This window comes from Fundulus heteroclitus, chromosome 16 (assembly GCF_011125445.2).
Source record: "Fundulus heteroclitus isolate FHET01 chromosome 16, MU-UCD_Fhet_4.1, whole genome shotgun sequence".
NCBI lineage: Eukaryota > Metazoa > Chordata > Actinopteri > Cyprinodontiformes > Fundulidae > Fundulus > Fundulus heteroclitus.
In genome coordinates, this window is record NC_046376.1 from 37,108,917 (window position 1) to 37,132,983 (window position 24,067).

General features: G+C 39.9%; 1 protein-coding gene and 1 long non-coding RNA gene across 4 annotated transcripts; one reads left to right on the forward strand and one right to left on the reverse strand.

Annotated features, from left to right (window-relative positions):
• Positions 1-370: 370 nt before the first annotated feature.
• LOC110367361 lies at positions 371-16,223 on the reverse strand. Of its 2 annotated transcripts, none has more exons than XR_004933027.1 (3): positions 16,023-16,223; positions 2,325-2,820; positions 371-494 (listed from the first exon to the last, which is right to left on the reverse strand). It is a non-coding gene; the product is annotated as an uncharacterized LOC110367361 (long non-coding RNA). The 2 variants fall into 2 exon arrangements; XR_002427408.2 differs by lacking the exon at positions 16,023-16,223 and having other exon boundaries at positions 2,325-2,541; positions 2,640-2,999.
• Positions 400-21,357, forward strand: LOC105920976 (endoplasmic reticulum membrane sensor NFE2L1). 2 transcript variants are annotated; one of them, XM_021312989.2, is made up of 6 exons: positions 400-509; positions 2,996-3,169; positions 16,101-16,250; positions 16,374-16,545; positions 16,800-17,399; positions 19,040-21,357. In XM_021312989.2, exons 1-6 carry the CDS (start codon positions 504-506, stop codon positions 20,020-20,022), a joined length of 2,085 nt encoding a protein of 694 aa, XP_021168664.2. In that variant the 5' UTR covers positions 400-503; the 3' UTR covers positions 20,023-21,357. The 2 variants fall into 2 exon arrangements, with proteins under 2 accessions (XP_021168664.2, XP_036004509.1); XM_036148616.1 differs by having other exon boundaries at positions 425-509; positions 19,095-19,182.
• Positions 21,358-24,067: the final 2,710 nt, after the last annotated feature.

A 24,067-nucleotide genomic window follows, 5' to 3' on the forward strand; every position in this document is an offset into this window, starting at 1 on the left:
GCACATTAGCAATCTGCAATAATCTATTAAAAAATGAGGCCAAAAGGATATCTTTCAAATGCTTTTAAAATGTATTTTACCCATCAATATAAAGTTCAAACTTCATTTTTACATATGTGAGCACAGTGACCCATGTTATAGAATCACACCGACCAGCACTTTTGAGGACTTTACATTTTCCATAAAGATACTCCAAGAGGAAAAACAGCACAGGTGGACAGCATTTCTTTCTAGAAAGAAAAAATACTATGTTGCACTTCAAGAAGTACTCTACGAAAGGTCTTGTCCAGATGGCAATCCTGTTGAGTCTTTGTGGAGTCAGAGTGGATGTGGGACTGGAGTCATACCTAACTAGTTCCTGGCATGAGATGGTTTTGAGTCAAAACTCTGCACTGACACAGACACGGTTCCGCAACCAGCACAGCCTAGGTCCCAAGAGTGTGGACCTGGAGCAGTTCTTTACAGCACGCAGGTTGTTAGGCTGGGTCCGCTCTCTGGATAGAATGCAGGTAAGGAAACAGTTCTTAAACAGCTTCCTTTCTGAAGGTGCATTCTAATACATCTACAGCATAGGCATTCCCAGAAAAAGGCTGCTTGTCAGGTTTACAGGAACAACTTTCCTTTATTGGACACACATGTTCTGTTGTATTATTGGAAAAAGAAATCTGAATAATACTTTAATGCAATACCTACAAGGCTTTAAGCTCTTCTTCATATAAAGTGCCAGTCAGAATTTTACATAAACTTATTGATATGAATGTTATATTAATTTAACGGTCTAATTATTTATTTGAAGCAATAATTTTGTTGGTCAAACATACGCGCACACCCACTCATATTAGTAAAAATTTCCCATTGCAAGCTAAAGAGAAACCAACTAATCATTGGCCATCACTGTCTTAGCTCAATTCTGGCTTGGTTGTGACTCCTTTCCTCCCAAAGAATGAGCTTGGGGGGAGCGCATGTTTTTTTTTTAATATCAGAATTTCAAGAAATCCAAAATGTAGGTGTGCAACAAATTTTTGATTGTAAGAATTATTGAACTTGATCATTGTATCATAATTTCCATATGAACAGAAATGTTCAAATACATAATTTAAAAGAACATTAATTAGATTCAAGCCCACAATAACAGTATGTAACTTCTGACTAGCAGCGTATCTACTGTAACAAATAAGTACTAATTATTTTACAAATGTACAAGCTGTTCAGATATTCAAATATTTCTGGAGAATAAGTCATCAATAATGATTCAATAAAGATTGCATAACATTTTTACAATGAAGAAGTCAAGTGGTCATCACTGAATAAGTTCTCTAAAAAAAAAAAGAAGGAAATAAACATAATGTCATTATTTTAGGCAGTTTTCTGACCCACATGCAGAATCACACTAACCTGACAGAAGACAGACGCATGTCGCTCCGCCTAGCTTCACTCACATACATCTGGGACACTGCCATAGGAATTGCCTTTATTGAAGGCTGGGCCTTATCAAAACTTCTTGCATATGATTGGATAAGCCACTTGTCTGTCATCTTTATCAACGTGCTATTTCAACCACTCACATCGAAGCTAACCCGTGACGCTGATGAGAGCAACGCAGAAAAAAAACAACTTTTTTTTATGTGTTTGCGGCTCTAGAGGCACACGTTTTATTGACAGTGAGCTGACAGGAAGAGGGGGAAGACAGCCGGCAAAGCACCGCGGGTCGGAGTTGATCCCGGGCCGACCGTGTTAAGGACTAAAGGCCTCCTAATATGGTTTGCGCTAACCGCTAACCGCTCCGGGGCACCGGAAAACAAAACTTGCCAAAGGAGAAGGGCGAAAACATTGTTTCCACCAACAAAAGCCTTCAGAGCCGTTCTCTGACGTTCTTTTAATGAAACAATATTAGGTAGATTGGACAACACGGAGGAAATAGCAGCATCAATGTTAACGCTTGCTTCCTCGACAAGCCGCCATTGCTATCAAAACAGTCTCACGTCATGGTCGCGTCTCCACTACGTCACATCTATGAAATGCCAGCCCTGCGTTCTGATTGGCCAGACCATAAAATTGGTTGGAGAAATCACTTTCAATGGGCGATGTCCCAGATGTATGTGAGTGGAGCTAGGCGGAGCGACATGCGTCTGGCTTCTGTCAGGTTAGAATCACACAGGACACAGGTTAAAGTGAAGAAGGTTTATTTACAAAGAAATGACTAAGGAGTCTAGTCCACAAAGGCCGGCTAGGTATCAACAGATTCCACTTGTATCTACAGAGGAAAGAGATGAGTTATTGGTCCATGGGGAGCAGGTGTAGAAATGACAGGATGGGAGACTTACTTTGCTGTAGCTGGTAAGGGCTAGGAAGGCATGGGATTCAGTGTGACTGGAAATGGTCCAGGGTCCAGGAGTGAGTTCCAGTTAGGTTGTTTTTCTTGGAGGACAACTCGCTGGAGAGCGGGCAGTTAGGTAAGGAGACTGAGGGCCTCCAAAGCTGCACGGCAGCACGCAAGTCTTCTTTTAACCAAACTGAGGGCAGCAAATGATTGTCAAGAGTCTGAAACATAGGAATAAACAGTCCTGAAAACAGGGGCCAAAAATTAGATTCACACAAGAAAAAAAAAAGACTTACAATCAAGAACCGGCTGGGGATACCCTCATAGATAATCATCCGGTGAGGAGTGATGATCTTGCAGCTCCTTTTAAACCCCAGCCAGCCTGATGAGGTGATCCAGGTGTGCCAGATCCAGAGCTGACAGGACTCTCCAGCAGTGATCTTCTCTAAAAACAGGAACTCTCACTCATACAAGGAACCACACACACACACACCAGAATCCTGACACATATAACACATAAAAAATAGGTCACAGTAGGTTCCACAACAATTGAAAATGATGTCCCATTATCTGTTTTATTACTTTTATAATACTAAACTTGTCATTCTATTTCTGATTAAAAGTTCACATAGTTTATGTTTGTAAAAAGCTTTTATATAAGGTCATTATTGACAGGTTCCTCAGGCAGAGTTGGAGACATGGCTAGTCCAGCGGGAACCAGGTCCTCTAATTGGAGGATTTCCTGACCAGCACTCTCTGATGGACAGAGCACCTGGTGAGATAGAGAGAGTCCAAAGTGAGCCAACTACCGAGCAAGGAGCAGTACTGGGTAGTCTCGAAGAAGAAGAGGTATTGTAGATTAATTCACGCTGTGTTGGAAAGTCTGAGTTTTCTGTGTTTTAGAATCTTTGAACAAAACTAGCATGTTTCTAAACTGGCAATGAAAATTCTTGAAACAACCTAAACTGGCTTATTTTACTTGTCCAGTCCTCCATAAAATATAAACCAATCCAGCCCTTGGTTGATTTAACACCACAGAGTTGGGTTATGGGTTTGATTTAGTTTTCAAACAAAAAAAAGTTAGTTGAAATTACTAATATCTAATATGACTAATATCTAACATGTAAGAAGAACCTATAACATGGCATAGTACCTTTGTAATATTTGAGTAAAAATTAATACTTATTATTTTCAGCCCAAGAGATCGCTAAAAGGCTTTTGACATGTGAGGCTGCAAGGTCCTGGAGCTCTGCATGCAAGTTTGAATTTAATCGTTTATAAAACTGCTTAATTCTAGTAAATAAGCTACAACTTTGTCTCGAAGTTACACATTGTCAGCCGGTTTCGTTAGGTGGAAACTATTACGTCTACACGGAGCGGTTTCTTAAAGCATGTCGAACAGTAGAAGTACGAAAGCTGCTAATTCAGCTGCTAGCGAGAAAGTAGCTTGCTCTCCCACTGAAACTGCTGCATTACCATTTTCTCTGGACTCTGTCGGTAAGATTATGACGCCGACTGAATTGCTTGGCACGATTTTGACTCTCAGCCGGCTGCCCTCCGTCAGTAAATAGTCTCCATCTATCAAGAGTTGCACACTACTGTCGACTCTCTGCAGGCTGCTAATGCACAGTATGCTAAGCGTGTCGATGACCTCAAGCAAGCTACCACCTAGTGGGCCTCGACAGTAATGACTCTTGAAACTACAGTGGAACGTCTGCAATCAAAAGTGTGCAACTTGACAGAGAAGTGCTTGGACTTGGAGAGTCACAGCCGTCTCCAGAATATCCGTCTAATTGGAATAGAGGAGAGCGAAGAAGGGAGAGACCCACGAATTTTGGACCTCGAGGACACTCCACATATGGACCGTGATCATTGCTCACTGGCAACAAAACCCCGTGCAAGAGAAAGGCCCAGACCCTTCATCATCCGCATATATCAGGGGGATATGAAGGACCGCATCTTCCTCATTTTGGGTCAGAATAAGAAGCTGTTCTATAAGGAGAAGCGAGTACACATATTTCCCAACTTAGCTCCAGAAGTGGCGAAGAAGCGCATAGCTTTCACAGAGCCAAGACAGCTCCGTAAGAACACGAAGAATGTCAAATTTGGACTTCGTTTTCCGCATTACTTTCAGAGAGGAGGAGAAATCCTTCACTGATCCTGATCTGGCAGTATCCTACATAAAGGAGAACATTCTTCTGGCGTGATGATCAGGTATTCACTGATGGGCATTTAAGTATTAAGATTTCTGTTTCACATTTGGGCAGGTTTAACGTTATGCTCATTATATTGCCCGCTGTTAACATTTTAGGCCATTGCCATATCATGCAATTTCTTTGTGACACTTTCCTCTGACTGCTGAATAATGAGCTATAAACTGGCCCAGAGGCAGTAGTGGTCTGATTTGGAACTGTAGTCAACTTGCACAATCTGTAGCTTATCAGCAAGCTATGATGTTCTTTACTCTAAAGTGGATACTATTGCTGCCTGATTATTCATTACACAGTTGTAGTATTTGGCACTGTCAATTTTGTTTTCATCTGTTCAGTTGCTTATGGAGTTTGGTGTCTATTTTGATTAGTTAGAAACCCAAAAAAGTGAGATTTGGTTCGTTGGAGTGTGTAAGCACAATGTTCGAGTTAGTGTGGGGTGGTGGCGGTGGTGGGGAGGTTCTTTTTTTTTCAGTTGAAGGTCTTGTTGTTTGGTCCACCCATGGTTGTATGTTATTTCATTTGTGGTATTTATCAGACTAACTTATATTCTTCAAGACTGGTTCAATATAATTTACACAATCATGCATGGCTAGTTTAAATACTCCTTGCGGTAGGAGTGGGCAGTTATATAAGTTTACCAATTAGAATGTGAAAGGTCTGCACCATCCCATCATGTGTTCCAAGCCCACTTAAGTTCTTAAAAACTGATATAGCTTTACTTCCTGAGACACATATACGGGGGTCTGGGTGTATTGCTCTGAAGAGAGGTTGGGTGGGACAGGTATATCATTCAACTTTCCAGGGAAAGGTGAGAGGGGCTGGCATTTTATTCAGCAAATCAGTACAGTTTATTTCACCTGAAACCATATCAGATCCTAATGGTTGTTTTGTTATTGTGGTGGGCACACTTTAGGGTCTGCCTGTAACATTAGCCTGTGTCTATGCCCCTAATTGGGATGATCCTCAATTCATGAATACTTTTTTGTTAACTATACCATATTTAGACACCCATCAGCTCATATTAGCAGGCGACTGTAATTGTGTAATTAACCCCCTAGTATATAGATCTTCCACTTGCATGATCACCAAGTCCAAAACAGCAGAATGCATAGAAAACTTTTTGCAGTCCTGTGCTTTGATTGACGGATGGAGAGTTTTTAAATCCCACAAAGTTATTTTTCCTCACCTGAGCATTCATGCATAAATTATTTCTTCATACATAAAACTTTACTGTCTATGCTCATGTGACATTGATTTTAAACCTCCCCAACCATAAACCAAACAGATTCAGTTTAATTCTGCGGTTCAGTTTTTTGTTTGCTACTTCTGTTAATAACTACGTAGATATATTTTTGCAAACTAATTTAAATAATGACATTTCCCCATCCCTGCTTTGGGAGACCCTAAATGCCTACTTAAGGGGGCAGATTATTTCCCTTATTACATTGATTCATAAATTGTAAAGGGCCAGACAAGTAGAACTACTTGATCTGTGGTATCCTAGCGCAGCAGGTCTTGGTGATATCACAGTAAATTGGGCAAAAGTCTGGGCTATTTCTGCCCTGCGATGGACTACCGACCTGTCCAGGTTATACCCCGCCTCTCGCCCATTGACAGCTGGAGATAGGCACCGGCACCCCTCACGAACCCAGCAGGGATAAGCGTGTTAGAAAATGAACGATGGATGGTATGGGCTATTTCTTTTTCCTTGCCATCAAGATCTTTGCCAACTGGCACCAGAAAATGCTATTATTGGGCTTTCTTCGTCTGGAAACAAATGCTTATAACCCTTTACGGGCGCAGCCATGATGAAGTGGTTGAACTTGCTCAGCTGACAATACAGCGATCTGATAGGCTGAGCAGCAAAAATCGAATCACGTGACCTCTTGTACCGGAGTGCAACAGTTTAGATTTTTTATCGGCTATAACTTATTTATGTGCAAGTGAAAACGTGGGAACATTGGTGTTTTGAGATCACTACTATGTGTAGCAACTTTTCCTGGTGGAAGAAAGTTGCCTCCTGACAGTTCATACAAAAAGTCATCGTACAGATTCTGGCCCACGGACTAATAGTACACCATTCCTTTAAAATCTGGTCTTAGTTCCGAAAACATTACAGTGTTTTAAAATCGCTATGACAGAGTTTTCAATACATTTAACAGGTTTCCTAAACTCTTAATGCGCCAACACACCTAAAACACACAATTGGAGAGAGAGAAAGAGAGAGAGAGAGAGAGGACGAGATCAGATGAGAGAGATAGAGATGATGAGAGAGAGAGATGAGAGAGCGAGAGCAGGATAAGATAGATACCCTATCTCTGAGAGGAGCTACGTACTCATCTCTCTCTCTCCTCTATCATCCGCTCTCAGAGAGAGAGAGAGAGAGAGAGAGGTGTTTGAGTGCTGGGGATAGAGTAATACATCATGTGCATAAAGATTTGTTTTATGCTCTATTTTCATGCACTTTTTTCCTTTAACATTAGTTTGTCTAATTGTTACTGCTAGTGGTTCAATAAAAATAGCAAAGAGTGAGTAGGAAAGGAGGCATCCCTGCCTAGTGCCCCCTTGGAGACAAAAGCTGGAAGATGTTTGGTTATTTGTCCTGACACATGCTGTTGGGAAGCTGTATACAAATTTTTAACCAATTTATACAAAAAAGTTCCAAAACCGAATTTATGTAGAGTAGCAAATACTACAATAACCTTGTTTGATTTGGGATTTAAGAGGCCAAAAGGCCAATTTGATGCCATCCAAATTAAATGATTGGTTAAGAACTTTATTTTTTAAAGATTCTGATCTAAAGATGTCTTGTCTGTCTTCTTTAAGAGCAGACCTTTAAAGTCATCCAGGTTTTCATGTCATCAAGACATGTCTGTAGTCTAAGTAAGGGATTTATGGATCAAAATAGCTGAGTATCGTCAGCACAACAGTAGAAATGAATCCCACGCCATCAGATAATTTTACCAGTTGGAAGCATATATATAGTAAAGAGAACTGGCCCAAGGACTGAAACCTGACGTACTCCACAGGTAACCCTGGAGTTTTTAAATGGGCCATGACATCACTGTATAAACTATTTCATGCGGGTGGTATTGCGGCTTATGTGAATTCTCCAAAGAATTTCATATAAAAAAATAACATCACCTTTTTGTAGGGGGTTGTTTTTGCAGGGCAGATTTCACTCCTCAGTAAAGGGGATGGATACGGTAATGATATGTGATACTACCTAGTTGACTTCACTCTAATTGGCTACAACCATATTTGGGGAAACTGGTCAAACACCCCTCCTCACACCCTTGCTCTCTCCATCTACAGCTCTTTTCTCGGCATAACACTCCATCATAAATCCATTATCATGGTTTTATGGGTAGTCTGTTTGTGTTGTAGGATGTTGGACATGCGAGGCCAAACTGACCAAAGACTTTAACCTGGTGGCACAATTCATCATCCACACAGGGGGGCTGAAGTCCACGGCAGCAGGGTAGTGAGCTCTCCGCCACGCTGCCCTGCTTCTACAGATGGTTGTCATATGTTTATCAGACGAGACAGCATTTAGAAAGTAAATAAACTTATGGGTAATGACCCATAAGTTTATTTATGACCAATGAGTTGTGGTCGCCTCCTCTAGTGTTGGTAAAGAAGTTTGTTTTTTTTCAAAAGCAAAACAGCTTCAGTGAAGTGCACTGAACATATGAACCTAAAACAGTCTTGTATTGGACCGCGGTGAAGTTAGTTCTAGGTTGGATATTGGATATTCACGCTCCGCAGTGAGTGAGCAGACAGAGAGTCAGGGAGATCAGCCTCCCTGTATCGGCTCGAACAGGAGGCAGATGCGCTGAAGCTGCAGAGCGTCAATATCCAATATCCAGCCTACAGCTAACTTCACTGCAGTTTAAATTGGGGTTATAATTGTGTAGTACTTCCCTATAACTGTACTTCAGCAACTCCTTCAGGAGTAAATGGAAACTTCCATTAATTTTTGAGCCCCCTCGAACAGCTCCCCTTTTTAGTGGCCATCCTCTGCTCGGGTGGAGCAGTCATACAGGCTAGCGTGACGCAAACTATTAAAGCTGGGGGGCGGAGGTGAGGGGGGAAAGGGAGGGGAAAGGTTGTTTGCCTGATGGTGCACTCTAATTGGAGAATATTAATTGCGTAGAAAGATAACCTACATAGAAAGATAAATTATTTTCTGATATGATCATTTTTGACCAAAGAAACATAGCTGACTGCCCATGAGCAGGGCCTTTGCTACCCACTCATGACATTCACATGGCCTCATCAGTGCACAACAGATCATATTGTACCCCTAAAAACCCAGAAAAATGACATTTGTTGTAATGCCCCCTTTAATTCTGCAATGGTCTGTTCCAGATGTATTTGTAAACCTAGAAACGATCGTCCAAAACAACACAGCGATGTTGCCAATTTAGCGGTAGCTTCATAATCTAGGTTGTGAACTAAAGCAATGGTTTTGTTTTGGATAGTGACAAAACCTGAGCTTGGTGCCATGTGAGAGACTCAGTCAGAGAAAGATGAGTCACAAGCAAACCTCCCACAAGGATGAGGTCACCCAAAAATGAAGCAATGGAATTAGTTTGCCTGTAATGAAACAAAATGAAAAGACGTTCTAAATTGGATTTTTCAGCACATGCATGTTTTCTTACAGACCAGGGGTGTGAAACTCCTTGCTATATTGGGCCACTTTGGCATCATGAAATCATTAAAAGGACCAGTTGCAAATGTTTAGATGACACTTTTGATTTCATAATTTCATTCCAGTTAACATATAAATGTAAAATTTCCCAGTAACATAAAATTTGCACCTTTAGGCCCATTTGAACAGTTTATCTGCAAAAAAAAAGGTTGATATTGGAGTGAGTTAAATTTTAAACTCGTGATTCTGCATCATTGTTTCTCTTTTTGGACATTTCTGGGTTGTTTTAATGTGATGTGGAAAAACTCACATCTAGTCAAAAAAAAATCATAATTTGCTATAGGAGGCACATTTTAGCCACTTTATAAACTTTAAAATGATATATGCCTCTACTTTATGACATGATATGCCTTTTTGGGCTCTTGAGGGCTGGATAAATTGCCTTGACGGGCCGTATTCGGCCCGCAGGCCTTGAATTTGAGACGTGTTTTAGACACTGTGGCTTACATCTACAGTATTTAATGCAAATTGATGACTTTGTGATTTTGCTTAACCTGGTAAATACTTTTACTTGCTCTACAGGTAGGCCTACATCTAGAATAAAAACTAGAATAAAATAAAAACTAGAATATTGCTTTGAAGTGCAATATTTTATGTAAGTCATTTCAGAAAGTGAAACTCATATAGAGAATCATTACACATAGGGCCTGATTTTCAAAAGCTATTGTAATGATCGGTTTTTCATGTTAAGCTAAGGTTGTTCTAGTTATATCCCGAAGTGCCTACAGTTAAATTCCGAGTGTCATTAAATACAGTATTTATATTTATACCCGGGTTGCTATGGCAATGACTTGAATGATTGGTTCTTCTTTTTTTCCGGAAGGCTCTCGTTCCGGTGTTGAAACTGAGATCGGTCTCTCCTGTTTGGACGTTTAGTCCGGCCTACAGTAGCTTGTGTAAACGTTTGGCAAATAAAGAGCCACTGAGAATACTTTGGCGAGTTTCTTTCGCATCAAGTATGCTACAGTATGTATTTAAAGATGTGCAAACTAATTAGTGTGTACAAAGCTCTACATACATTATACATACTTTTCAGAAACCTGACTTTTGTGCCTAAAGCATCCATTTTGATCGGTCCAATGAGATAAAAATTTTTTGAGACCCTGAATTTTGTGTTTTCGTTACCTGTAAATTATCCTCAAAATTACAAGAAAAAAAAAACTTGAAATACTCTATGTGCAATGAGTCTGTATAAAATAACCTTTTCACTAGCTGAAATGATTGGAAAGAAATATAACTCTTTTACACAATATTCAATTTTTTTTTAGATGTACCTGTAGACCAAATAAAATTATTTATCTTGTTTTAAGCTAATTCACCAAGTCATCAGTTTGTATTAAATATTGTAGATGTAAACCACAACGTCTAAAAGGAAATATGCATGTATGACACAGCAACCAAGGAATCCAATTGTGGCTGTAAACGCTGCAACTTGACCAAACGCACATCTGCCTCAACATTCAGAGACCAAATTATGTGATACCTAAATAGTGCACATGTTGTTACCTAAAAACTACGGAGCCCCTAAAGGGACATAGAGGAAAAAAAAACCTTTTGCAAAAGTATTGCGAGGTCTCGCAAAAGGTTTTGCGGGATCTCGCAATACTTTTTGCAATACTTTTTGCGGGATCCCGCAAAAGGGTTTCCTATGTCAGCGAACCGGAAGTAAAACAGACAGTTTATTGACAGTTTATTGGAAGTTAATTGATTTCTATTTCGGTATTGGCCTGACATGTAAAGACATCCGTCCTTGGCTGCAGACGTGGATTTGACAGAAGTGAGAGACATTTCAAAAGAATACTGAGGGCGAGGGGACTTTCTTGTCATAAAGTGTACAGTGATCTTGCGGTCCTGGTTGAATTCATCAGCAACGAACTACAGTACTCTGGTCAGCTTTACGGGTACCGGTGGATGTATGCAAAATGCAGAGAGCATGGACTACGCGTTATGAAGGAGGATGTGCGGTTGGGAGAGAGCGAGCCAGAGAGAGAGAGAAGTGGTAGAGCGGCACAGAGCAACAATAACAGAACGCTCAATAAAGCTGTTATTAATCAGAGAAATAAAACATTATATCCTGTTTTTTTCACAAAGGTTACATTAAGCAGGTAAACACGCCCATAGCAACGCACCTAAGCTCCCTGCAGCCCCACCGGCAGACCGGAACACTCCCTGCTCAAGTCAGAATATGTGCTAAATCTGCCTCTTGAATATTTACTTCGCCTGTCTGAATCACAATGAAAAGTATTACAGCTCTGTGTGTGAACATTGTCAACAAACGACGTCTATCACCAAACACCACCCCCCCCCCCCCCCCCCTTTAGAGCCACAGCAGAATGAGCAGCGCTGTTTGTAGGTGCTGTACGATCAATAGAGAGGCCAAGTCACTCAGTTTAATCTTGTAAATAATACTTTCGGCCCAAAATAAAATGTTTCCTCTGCTGATGTAAACGACGTAAATTCAGGAGAGAGAAAGAAACATTTTCTAATTCTTGATCGTTTTCGTCTCCCGGATCCGTTGTAATTCTGATTCCTTTCTCTCGTTTCATCTTCATCCCTAACTTTGAACTTAGATAGACATCTACAAGCACTGACGCGCATGGCACGCCCACAGCGCAGGGGGTTGCTGACATAGAAAAACCTTTTGCAGGATCCTGCAAAAAGTATTGCCAGATCCTGCAAAACCTTTTGCGAGATCTCGCAAAAGTTTTTTTCTCTCCATGTCCCGTTAGGGACTCCGTAAATAACACTAATCCAGTCCAACCATGTCAAACAGAATGATCATGAGTAAGATTTCATTTATGGCAGCGTGTCAGTGATATTTTGACATTATATGATCAACTGACTTTGATTGTATTATAATGTAATTGGGATTAAATAACACTGAATGTAAATATCTGCCTGGACTTGAATGAATTGGACTGATCTGAATTGATTTGGAACAGAATTATATTCTATATGACTCCATTCAAGTGAGTTTGACCTCTTAGAAAGGTATCTTGAAGTGATTCTTGTTGTATTCCATAACTACTGAATGTAATTAAACCGAATTAAAGTGAATTTTATTTAAACATAGTTCCAGAAATATCCATCCAATCATCTTCTTCTGCTTATCTGGGGTCGGGTCATGGGGGTAGCAGCCTTAGAAGGGAGGCCAAGCCTTCCCTCTCCCTAGCCACTTGGGCCAGGTCCTCCGGGGGAACCCCAAGGTGTTCCCAGGACAGGCGAGAAACACAGTCCTTCCAGCGTGTCCTGGGTCTTCCTTTGGGTTTCCTCACGGTGGGTCGTGCCCGGGATACCTCATGAGGGAGGCGTCCAGGAGGCATCTTAAACGATTCAATTCATTTCAATTTTTATATAGCGCCAATTCATGATACATGTCATCTCAAGGCACTTTTCAGATTATACAGATTGTTCAAAAAATTTCCTATCTAAGGAAACCCAGTAGGTTGTATCAAGTCTTGACAAGCAGCATTTACTCCTCATGAAAGAGCATGGAGCCACTGTGGACAGTCGTCTGCATTTTCCATGGCTTTGCAGCAATGCCTCATACTGAGCATGCATGAAGAGACAGAGGAGAGGAAAACTCCCCTTTAACGGGAAGGAAAAACCTCCAGCAGAACCAGGCTCAATGTGAATGGTTATCTGCCTCAACCGACTAATGACAGAGAACAAAAAGGTAAGCTATGAAATAACAAGCAATGCAAATTGGTGAACAGTAGGAGAACTCAGCAGAGTGAGAAAAATAGACCCTGATGTCCTCCAGCAGCCTAAGCCTATAGCAGCATAACTATAGAGATAACTCAGCATAAGCTAAGCCTTTCTAACTATAAGCTTTGTCAAAAAGGAAAGTTTTAAGTCTAGTCTTAAAAGTAGACAGGGTGTCTGCCTCACGGACCAAAACTGGGAGTTGGTTCCACAGGAGAGGAGCCTTATAGCTAAAGGATCTGCCTCCCATTCTACTTTTAGAGACTCTAGGAACCACCAGCAGATCTGCAGTCTGAGAGCGAAGTGCTCTGTTAGGAACATACGGGGTAATCAGAGCTCTGATATATGATAGAGCTCGATTATTAAGGGCTTTATACGTGAGAAGGAGAATTTTAAATTCTATTCTTGATTTAACAGGAAGTCAATGCAGGGAAGCTAAAATTAGAGAAATACGATCCCCTTGTTGATTTTCATCAGAACTCTTGCAGCAGCATTTTGGATCAGCTGAATGCCTCAAACTGCATTTTGTGGACTTCCTGATAATAAAGAGTAACAAAAGTCCAGCCTTGAAGTAACAAATGCATGGACTAGTTTTTCAGCATCACTCCTGGACAGAATATTTTTTGTCCAGAAATTCCTTAAGGCATGGGCCTCAACTGGCTCCTCTCGACGTTGAGAAGCAGCAGCTCTACTCTGAGTCCTCTCCGGATGACCAAACTTCTGCCCCTATCTCTAAGGGAGAGCCCAGACGCCCTACGGAGAAAAGTTATTTTGGCCGCTTGTATCTGCAATCTTGGTCTTTCAGTCGCGACCCAAAGCTCATGCCCTTAGATGATAGTGGAAATGTAGTTTGACCGGTAAATCAAGAGCTTCACCTTCTGCTGCAGCACCAATCCGCCTATCGATCTCTCGTTCCATCTTTACCTCATTTGTGAACAAGAACTCGAGATACTTAAACTCCTCCACTTGGGGCAGGACATCTTCCCTGACCCGGAGAAGCCGCTCAACCAGAAATACATCACCCATATTGGTATTTTAAAATAAATGAGATCAAGTTAGGGTTATTCTGTTCCAGAAAGTCCAGCTTTTGGATGCAAATGACAGCAAGGGTCAAATCCTAGTGAGATAACATGTCAGTAAAAAAAAATCCCCCTCATGTCTTAAATAACAGGCTCTCAAACCAACAGCCGTACAGTCAGACATAACATTCTTTTTTAGCATCCTGCCAACCTTGTGACTGGTTGCCTTGTTTTGAAACTTGATCACTAGATCATCACATTCTGAATTGTATTTATAAGTCAGAGTTTTGCAATCCAGGCTGTTTATTCCTTTTACACATAATCATAAACAAGCCAAAGCCTACACATGTAAACAAGTTAGAAAGTGTCAGCTAATCTGTCCTTTTATAAATTCTGCATTATTTAATTTAAGGTAACGACCTATTGCTGTTTATGTCCTCTAAAGTTTCTTAAAGGCAGTGTTCAATTCATTACATCCCAATCTGTCACACCACATAATCAGCTATATTTTTAAACATTCATTTACTTATACAGACTAGATGTGTCATATGAAATGAAATGAAATTCCTAAATATAAGGACATGCTTGCCTTTTGCAACATCTTTAAATGGTTGCTGTCCCAGTCCTACTGACAGCTAATAACAGGTTAAGAACATTAAGCAAAGCTCAGTCATGTCTTCTGGCTTTTATAATTCTAACTAGAATAAATCCTTAAAGCTGTTTTTATAGACTCTTTCCTTCACAGTAACAGCAATCATGGACCCTCTTTCTTCCAATAGACTTCTGTGTTTTGCAGTGGCAGATCTAGACTTTAATACAACGAATGCCCAGAGAGTGTGCAAGGCTTTGTAAGGGGGTGCCTTCTTACTGCTGCCATGTCACTGTCTGTCCCTTTACAAAAGATATGAAACACCCTGGTGACCTCTAAAGATTGTGTTTGAAAGTATCTTAAACTATGAATCCCCACTCTTAAGCTTTATACTGAACCAACAAACTCCTACAAAAATAAACTGAATGATGCCTGGTAGTCAGCACTAGTCAGACTTTCGCAATGGCAATCAACCTACAGAGTATGTTGCTGAGATACTTCTATAAACTATAACGCTTACTATCGGGGGCTACTTATTATCCTTATATGTTTCTACGTTGCTTCAGGCTAATGTACCATAACCTTTCATACCATTAGCCAACTTGCACAGTTGAGCCATCTTCTCTTTTACATTTGTAGTCCAAGTGTCATAAGTTTAAAACTCATCAGGAAATAAAATGTTAAACTTGCTTCTGAAAGATGCCCAAATAGGTCCCTAACAGCCCATGCCAAACATTTGCTCGACCGGTTGTTTGTGCCATGTTTTCTATTTACTCTAATCAGACGTCTTGGTCAAAATACTTAAATTTTACACTCCATATGATACCAAGAAAAATACTTAATACTTGATAACATGTTCAATGCTGCATGATATCACAATATCACAAAATAATCAATGCTTAAATTAGGACAAAATTAGTAAATAGAAATTCTGCAACTATTTCGAAAAATATATAATTTAAAAGTGTTGCTTGCCAGGGTTGCAAAACTGTAGACAACATAACACTTAGAAGAAGTGTTTGTATCCTTTATGAAAATATGTGTGTAGTCATGTTATTGTTTTATATTTATCATTGCTTATCTTTAGTGTGCTTTTGTATGCCTGTCATTGTGCTGTTGTGCTGCACACATTATCCCACAGAGCCCCAAACGGTTTCCATTGGTCCATACAAAATCGTTCAACATCTGGGCTTTTCCTGTCAATCAGCTTAATGGCACCTGAAGTGATCAGTCAGGTTCCAGAGGTGGCCAATTCCACTCTTGTCACCCCTCTAGCTCCACCCCAAATACTTATTTAAAGGAGAAGTCCGGTCAAAATCAGAATTCAAACTGCTGAAAGTACTTTAAATATAAAACTACTACATGCTGTGCAATAAATTATACGTTTTTTAAATTAAGAATAATTTTCATTTAATCATGTTTATGTGGAGGAATCCATCTTGGTCAAGAATAGTACTGTCACCTCCCATTTTGTGAAGTCACTCAGCGAACCCGCTGTTGAGCAACGACGCACTATTTTCACTCTTCTCCTGTCCTTCAGAGAATTGATGTTGACAGAAGTGGTGAATTGGAATGCCAATCTTCTGACACTGAGCCCTTGGTGTCCTCTGTCATGCTCCCTGAAAATCAGCCACTGGACCTGGACCTGGAACTCCAGTGGCAGGACCTAATGGACATCCTCGAGCCAGAGGTGAGAAACAGAATTAGAATAAATATAAGAAATATTTGATGAACAATAAGATGATAAGATATACAATACATGAACATTTTAAAAAGATCATAAGCCACATAAAGTATAATCTTTTATCTGCAGAACACAGATGTTGAAATGATGACCTCTTTAAACCACACCCCTGTCTCAAGAAGGCCTGCAACTATTCAAGGTGATGGATTTGAAGCTCCACCCCAGAACTCCAACATCATTGGCAATGCTGGAACAGTGTCTCGTCATATTAACCTTTTCACAGGGACTCCCTTGCAGCGTGGTAAGTTACATTCCAAACTGGCACATGTAGGATTTACATCTCTGAACCTTTAACTTCTTAGACATGTAAAAACCCTCAAACTACATTACCAACCATTGTTATTTAGAGAGAGAGATACAAAAGGAGCAAATGCCATAAAGCCAAAGATTTGGTAAAACAGCATAGCTATGACATGATTTTCCTTGTGAGACTAAGATACCCTGATAAATCAAAAATTCTTTTTTGTCCCCAAAATGTCCTTTGTTTGTCTCTAGATTTGTTAGGGACTTGTGATCAATTGGATCAGGAGCCAGTCCTGCTTTCTCTGACTCCTAGTGATGAGCTGGATGACCACAGTTTGGTGCTGAACACAGAGCTTGCTTTGGAAGACTCTAATGTGGATTCCTGGGTGATTCCTTCAAACTACTCAGACCTGCAGGCGGAAAATCCTGTAGAAAGCTTTGATAAAGGAATAAACACTGAAGTTAACTTGACAACCTTAGGCATGAACCTTTTAACACAAGATTTTATCTCCTTCGGCTCTGACTTTTATTCATGTGATTTGAAACCTCCCAGTTACAGCCAAGCTTCTGAAGGGAACAATTTAAACCAAGACTTTAGTATAACATCATCCAGTTTGTTGGTTGAGGAAGATGCAGACAGTTTCCCCGGCCAAATTAATGATCTTTTAGAGGATGATTGTAACATCTTGGAAGACATAAATATGTTGGATGAAGCACTGGAGGATGGATTCAGTCCTGAAATGGCAGTGAAGCTTAAAGAAGAAGGCTACCTACATTGTGAAGGAGCCCATCAGGGAACTGACAGAGGTTGTAACTCCATGGAAGCTCAGAGGCTACCCAATACACAAGAAGGTAATTCAACAGATACTACAGTGACTCTCAAAAGCATACACTTCCCTGTTAAAATGCCAGGCTTCATGATGTAAAGCCACAATTTATCATTTCAAAATTTTACATAAATAATAATGTGATATTTATTTTGTGCTCTGTTGGAAGGAAAAAATAAAAAGGTGCGATAACCCAGATCCATAAGTATGCAGTCAATTTTTATCAACCTCCTTAGACCAATCAACATCCTTAAACCAATACTTTGTTTTTATTATGTCAGCATTAAGTCTTTTTTGGCTGGTGTTTGTCCAGCAACGTATGGCTTAATTTGACAATATATTTGTGCTTTAACTTGCAAGATTTTCCAAAGTGTATGAGATTGTGAGGACATCTCTTGTCTGTAGCCCTCTTCATATGACCCCACTGATTTTCTGTCCAATTAAGTTCATTCTTGCTTGAATTCAATTCAGTTAAATTTTATTTATATAGCGTCAATTCACAACACATGTCATCTCAAGGCACCTTCCAAAGTCAAATTCAATCAAATCATGCAAATTGGTCAAAATGTTTCCTATGTAAGGAAACCCAGTAGGTTGCATTGAGTGTTGACAAGCAGCATTCACTCCTCATGAAACAGCGTAGAGCCACTGTGGACAGTTGTCTGTATTGTCCTTGCACGCAGCAATCCCTCATACTGAGCATGCATGAAGAGACAGTGGAGAGAAAAACTCCCCTTTAACAGGGAGGAAAACCACCAGCAGAACCAGGCTCAGTGTGAACAGTCATCTGCCTCGTCCGACTGGGGGTTAGAGAAGACAGAACATAGACACAAAAGTACATAATCACACTTTGATCCAGGAATATTTTCTATGTTATACAGTAATAGCAGATGATCGCTTGTTGTCATTTCAGCTTTTAACTTTTTGTTCAAAACTAAAAACTCTCTTCACATTCAGCTTTCTTGCAGATACCTCAAGGCTTTGGGTAAAAACTGAACAATATTTGGAACTGTTTAGATTTTTATCTATCCTTGACAAAAAGCTCACATTCATCTTTAACCCCAGGCCATGATGCTCCCACCATCACCTCCCACCTTGCTCAAGTGCAAGCCACCAGAGAGACTCCTGTTTAGGTGTTTAAACATTTTCAGAAAGAACTGAGCAAAATTCCGGTTGCATCAGATTTAAGCCTTTCTGCTGTTGCGATGACCCGGATAACCATTACTTGGCAGAAATCCCTGCAGCTCCTAGAGTGCTACTGTCATAATCATCTGAGGTGGTTAGTCTTAAAAACAGTGTTATAGAAACTGTAAATTAAAATAACAAAATCTCAGATTTTAATAAAAAAAATTATTCAAAACAATATTAGATTAAGATCTGCACACATCCTAACCTAACGGGTTATTGCAGCCTACTTATTTATTTAAATGTTTCTTTAAACGGGGTTGTCCTGCATATTACAGGATCAGATACTATAAGATACTATACACATAGTGGAAAAAAAAAGGTTTTTAAATGCTCATAATGGCCTGATTTTAATTTACTTCACAAAAACCTGTCATTTGAACTGGGGTGTGCAGACTTTTGAGAGCTGCTGCAAATACATTTTAAAGATGACTTTTTAAAGAAAAAAACTTCTTGACCTTTCCTGTTGCATCCTGCTAGATGGTCTGGTGGAGACAGATTCTGATTCCGGCCTGTCTTTGGACTTCATCCACAGCCCTTCTTCTTCTATTGCTTCCGAAGGCTCAGCAGATGATTCCTCTTCCTCTGTTTCATCCTGTGTGTCAACTGTGAAAAATCTTTTTTCTCACGAGGAGGACTGCAGCCATGAGGCAGACTTAGCTGGATCTGATTTAGAAGTGGAAGTGACCATCAAGCAAGAGGAGATTAAAGAGGAGGAGATGGGAGCTGTCGGAGGAGTTTTTCCTGGAAATGGTATACCATTGTTACCTGCCAACCATGTGGATTACAAACAGTTTCATGGCTTTTCCTGGCTGGAACATGTAGGCCATGATCACACCTACAACAACGAGTGTTTTTACTCGTCGACTACTCCAGCTCAGGGGAGGATGCTCTCAAAACAGACTAAATCTGCCATGAGACGTGACAAAGGCAGGCCATACCACTGCTCCTCCTCCAGTCTGGTTTCTGGAGCTAAAATCTGGAACCGAGATGAACAGCGAGCTCGAGCTTTCAGGATCCCTTTCTCCTATGAGCACATTGTTAACTTGCCAGTAGAAGAGTTTAATGACCTACTGACCAGCTACCAACTTAGCAAGGAGCAGCTGACCCTCATTAGGGACATACGACGGCGTGGGAAGAATAAGATAGCTGCTCAAAACTGCAGGAAGAGGAAACAAGATGTGCTGCTTGCCTTAGAGGATGACTTGAAAGCACTGAGACTCTATCAGTCACAACTGCTGCAAGAAAAACAGAAGAGCCTTAGGCATTTGCAGAACTTGAAGAGCAGATTTGGAATGTTGTACCAGGAAATCTTCTCCATGCTGATGGATGACAATGGGAAACCACTGGATGCTAGAGAATATAAGATTTGTTTTGGACCTAATGGTTCAGTCACTGTTTCTTCGCTGAGAGCAAATCAAAACAACAAAAAACGTAGAGATGTGAAGAAGAGGAGATACTGAATGTGCTGGCTAAAACCCCTGACAGGATAAACTTTCAACAAAGACCTGACTGAGAAACAGCAACTTTACAGAGGACCCATCTTTCTTTTGCCTGGCAAGCCAGACTGACCTATGCTTTGTGTAATTCAGTGTGGTTGGCCAGGCTAATCCTCCTCACCTCACTGAAGAAACTAAACTGGAAGGTTCTGTTCACAACCAATGTAAACCACGGTTCCGATCATTTTTTTGAATTTCTGAAGTGTTATACTTTTCCACACTACGTCTCCGGTCATTTTTGTAATGACAGTATAGAGTATACAACTAGACCAAAACATTGGTGTAGTTTTTTTTTTTGCCTCATGAAATATCACAGAGCTAGAGCTGGGTTCTGCTGGTAAAGTTTTTGAAGTGTGGAAAAACTAAGATCAATTAAAATCTGTAATAATGTGACATTTGACAATAATTTGGCATTTGAATCTAACCCAGCTCAATCTTGGGCCTAGTCCACACACACATAGCAGGTATTTTTTTAAACAAATATCTCCCCTACACCGTTTAAAAAAATATTACCATACACACGGGAAGTTTTGTAGAAATGTTTATGCCACTGACCGTTTTTTTTTTTAATATACCACAAGCATAGTGTACCACAAAACAAAAATTTACATCAGCCAATCAGAATCCTTCAAAACAACCATGAATTCCAGTTAGGAATTAATCATGGCAGATGGAGTGTATCCAGTCATCTCTGTCTCATTTTCAACCGACTAGACATCTAGACGTGAAAATAGAGATGTTTCACTTTTGTTAATAATTGAAAGAGGAGTGTTGATGCTTTATTGTTCAATTAGAAAAAAACACAAATGTTCTCCCGTGATTGTTTCAACATACCAGGACTGAATAATATGAGGAGAATCACGTCTGTTTAATCTCCATTCACAACATTTACAATATTGCACCTTCTAAACAGGAAAACGGCTCTGTTGTCATTTCCAGATTTCTGACAGAAATACAGCTTGCTCCGATTGTCTCTCATCTCCAGAAATTTGGTTTTCTGCAGTCAAAACTCCACCTTTCTGAGTCCATTCCAGCTTTCTCCTTTATTCTTGTAAAATGTATTTTGTTTCTAGATAGACCTGCAACTGCTTTTTTATTTTATTTTATTAAAGAGTACCACTCATGCAGAGTGCCTCAAGGCTCCATTCTTGACCTCTTCCTCTTCTCTCCTTACCCCGCCCCTTTGGAGTCAGTTATAAGAATCATAAGAATCCTTTTTTAGGCAGAAGACAGTCAATTCAATTCAATTTTATTTATATAGCGCCAAATCATAAAACATGTCATCTCAAGGCACTTTACAAAGTCAAGTTCAATCATATTATACAGATTGGGTCAGATTATACAGATTGGTCAAAAATGTCCTATATAAGGAAACCAGTTGATTGCATCAAAGTCCCGACAAGCAGCATTCACTCCTGGGGAAGCGTAGAGCCACAGGGAGAGTTGTCTGCATTGTACATGGCTTTGCTGCAATCCCTCATACTGAGCAAGCAGGAAGCGACAGTGGTAGGAAAAACTCCTCATTGACGGGAAGGAAAACCTCCGGCAGAACCGGGCTCAGTATGAACGGTCATCTGCCTCGACCGACTGGGGGTTACAGAAGACAGAGCAGAGACACAACAAGAGAGACAAAAAAGCACAGAAGCACACATTGATCCAGTATTCTGTTCTACATTAGATGGTAGTAGCGGGTGAGCCGTCTTCTCTGGATGATGTCACAGTTAACAGAACGCCAGACCAGGTGTACCTACTATGAAGATAAAAGAGAGAGAACAGAAAGTTAAAGCAGAAATGACAACACATAATGCATAATTGACGAACAGTAGAACTCTATAGAGTGAGAAAATTAGATCCTGATATCCTCCAGTAGCCTAAGCCTATAGCAGTAAAACTATAAAGGTAGCTCAGAGTAATATGAGCCACTCTAGTTATAAGTTTTGTCAAAAAGGAAAGTTTTAAGATTAGTCTTAAAAGTAGACAGGGTGTCTGCCTCACGGACCAAAACTGGGAGTTGGTTCCACAGGAGAGGAGCCTGATAGCTAAAGGATCTGCCTCCCATTCTACTTTATTCATTATTTATTTATTATTATTGTTTTTTTTTAAACATATGCACAGATCGATGGCACTTTTTAAATTTCGTTGTTCTTGTTACAATGACAATAAAGTTTTCATTCATTCAAACTTTTAGAGACTCTAGGAACCACCAGCAGACCTGCAGTCTAATAGCGAAGTGCTCTGTTAGGAACATACGGGGTAATCAGAGCTCTGATATATGATGGAGCTTGATTTTTAAGGGCTTTATACGTTAGAAGAAAAATTTTATATTCTATTCTTGATTTAACAGGAAGCCAATGAAGGGAAGCTAAAATTGGAGAAATATAATCCCGCTTGTTGATTTTCATCAGAACTCTTGCTGCAGCATTTTGGATCAGTTGAAGGCTTTGAACTGCATTTTGTGGACTTCCTGATAGTAATACAATAGTCCAGCCTTGAAGTAACAAATGCATGGACCAGTTTTTCAGCATCACTCCTGGACAGAATGTTTATGTTGGCGATATTCCGTAGGTGAAAAAAGGAAACTCTGGAAACCTGTTTAATATGGGATTTAAATGAGATGTCTTGGTAAAAAAAAACACCAAGATTTTTTACTTTATTACCAGAGGCCAGGTTAATGCCACCCAGATTAAGTGATTGGTTAAGAAGTTTATTTTTTGAGGACTCTGGCCCAAAGATTGCAACTTCGGTCTTGTCAGAATTTAGATGCAGGAAATTTAAAGTCATCCAGCTTTTGATGTCATCAAGACATGACTGCAGTCGAAGTAATTGATTGGATTCATCAGGATTTATGGATAAATATAGCTGAGTATCATCAGCATAACAGTGGAAATTAATCCCATGCTGTCTGATAATTTTGCCGATCGGAAGCATATATATAGTAAAGAAAATTGGTCCAAGGACTGAACCCTGTGGTACTCCACAGGTGACCCTAGAGTTTGATGAAGATTTATTATTAACATGAACAAACTGGAATCATTCCGACAGATAAGATTTAAACCAGCCTAATGCTTTCCCCTTAATCCCTACAGTATGCTCAAGTCTTTGTAGGAGAATATTGTGATCAACTGTATCAAATGCAGCACTGAAATCTAACAGGACAAGTACAGACACAAGTCCATTATCTGAGGCCATGAGAATATCATTAGTGACCTTCACCAGAGCTGTTTCAGTGCTATGATGAGCTCTGAAGCCTGACTGAAACTCCTCAAGTAGGTCATTGCTTTGTAAATGTTCACAAAGTTGATTAGCAACTACTTTCTCAAGAATTTTAGATAAGAAAAGAAGATTACATATAGGTCTGTAGTTTACTAACTCATCTTGATCAAGAGACGGTTTCTTAAGTAAAGGTTTAATAACAGCTACTTTAAAAACCTGTGGTACATATCCATTTACTAAGGATAGATTAATCATGTCTAAAATAGTGCCACTGATCAAAGGGAATATGTCCTTAAACAACTTGGTTGGGATTGGGTCTAACATACAGGTAGAAGATTTAGATGAAGCTTAATTTTTTAGATAGCTCAGAAAGCTCTACTGCTTCTAAACAGTTCAAACACTGTGCAGGTTCTAAAGATTCCTCCAATGCTGCCTCACTTACTGAGGACGAGGTAATCATGTTTGGGAGGATGCCAATTATTTTATTTTTAATGGCATCAATTTTATTTATGAAGAATCCCATAAAATTGTTACTACTAAGAGCTAAGGGAATGGATGGATCAACAGAGCTTTGGCTCTGGGTAAGTTTGGCAACTGTACTAAAGAGAAATCTAGGATTATTTTTTATTCTCTTCAATTAATGATGAAAAATATGCTGCTCTGACTCTGCGAAGGGTCTTGTTATACAACAATAGACTGTCCCTCCAGATTAAGTAGGATTCCTCTTGGTGTGTAGAGCGCCATTTTCTCTCCAATTTCCTAACATTATGCTTCAAGGAACGCAGCTCTGAATTAA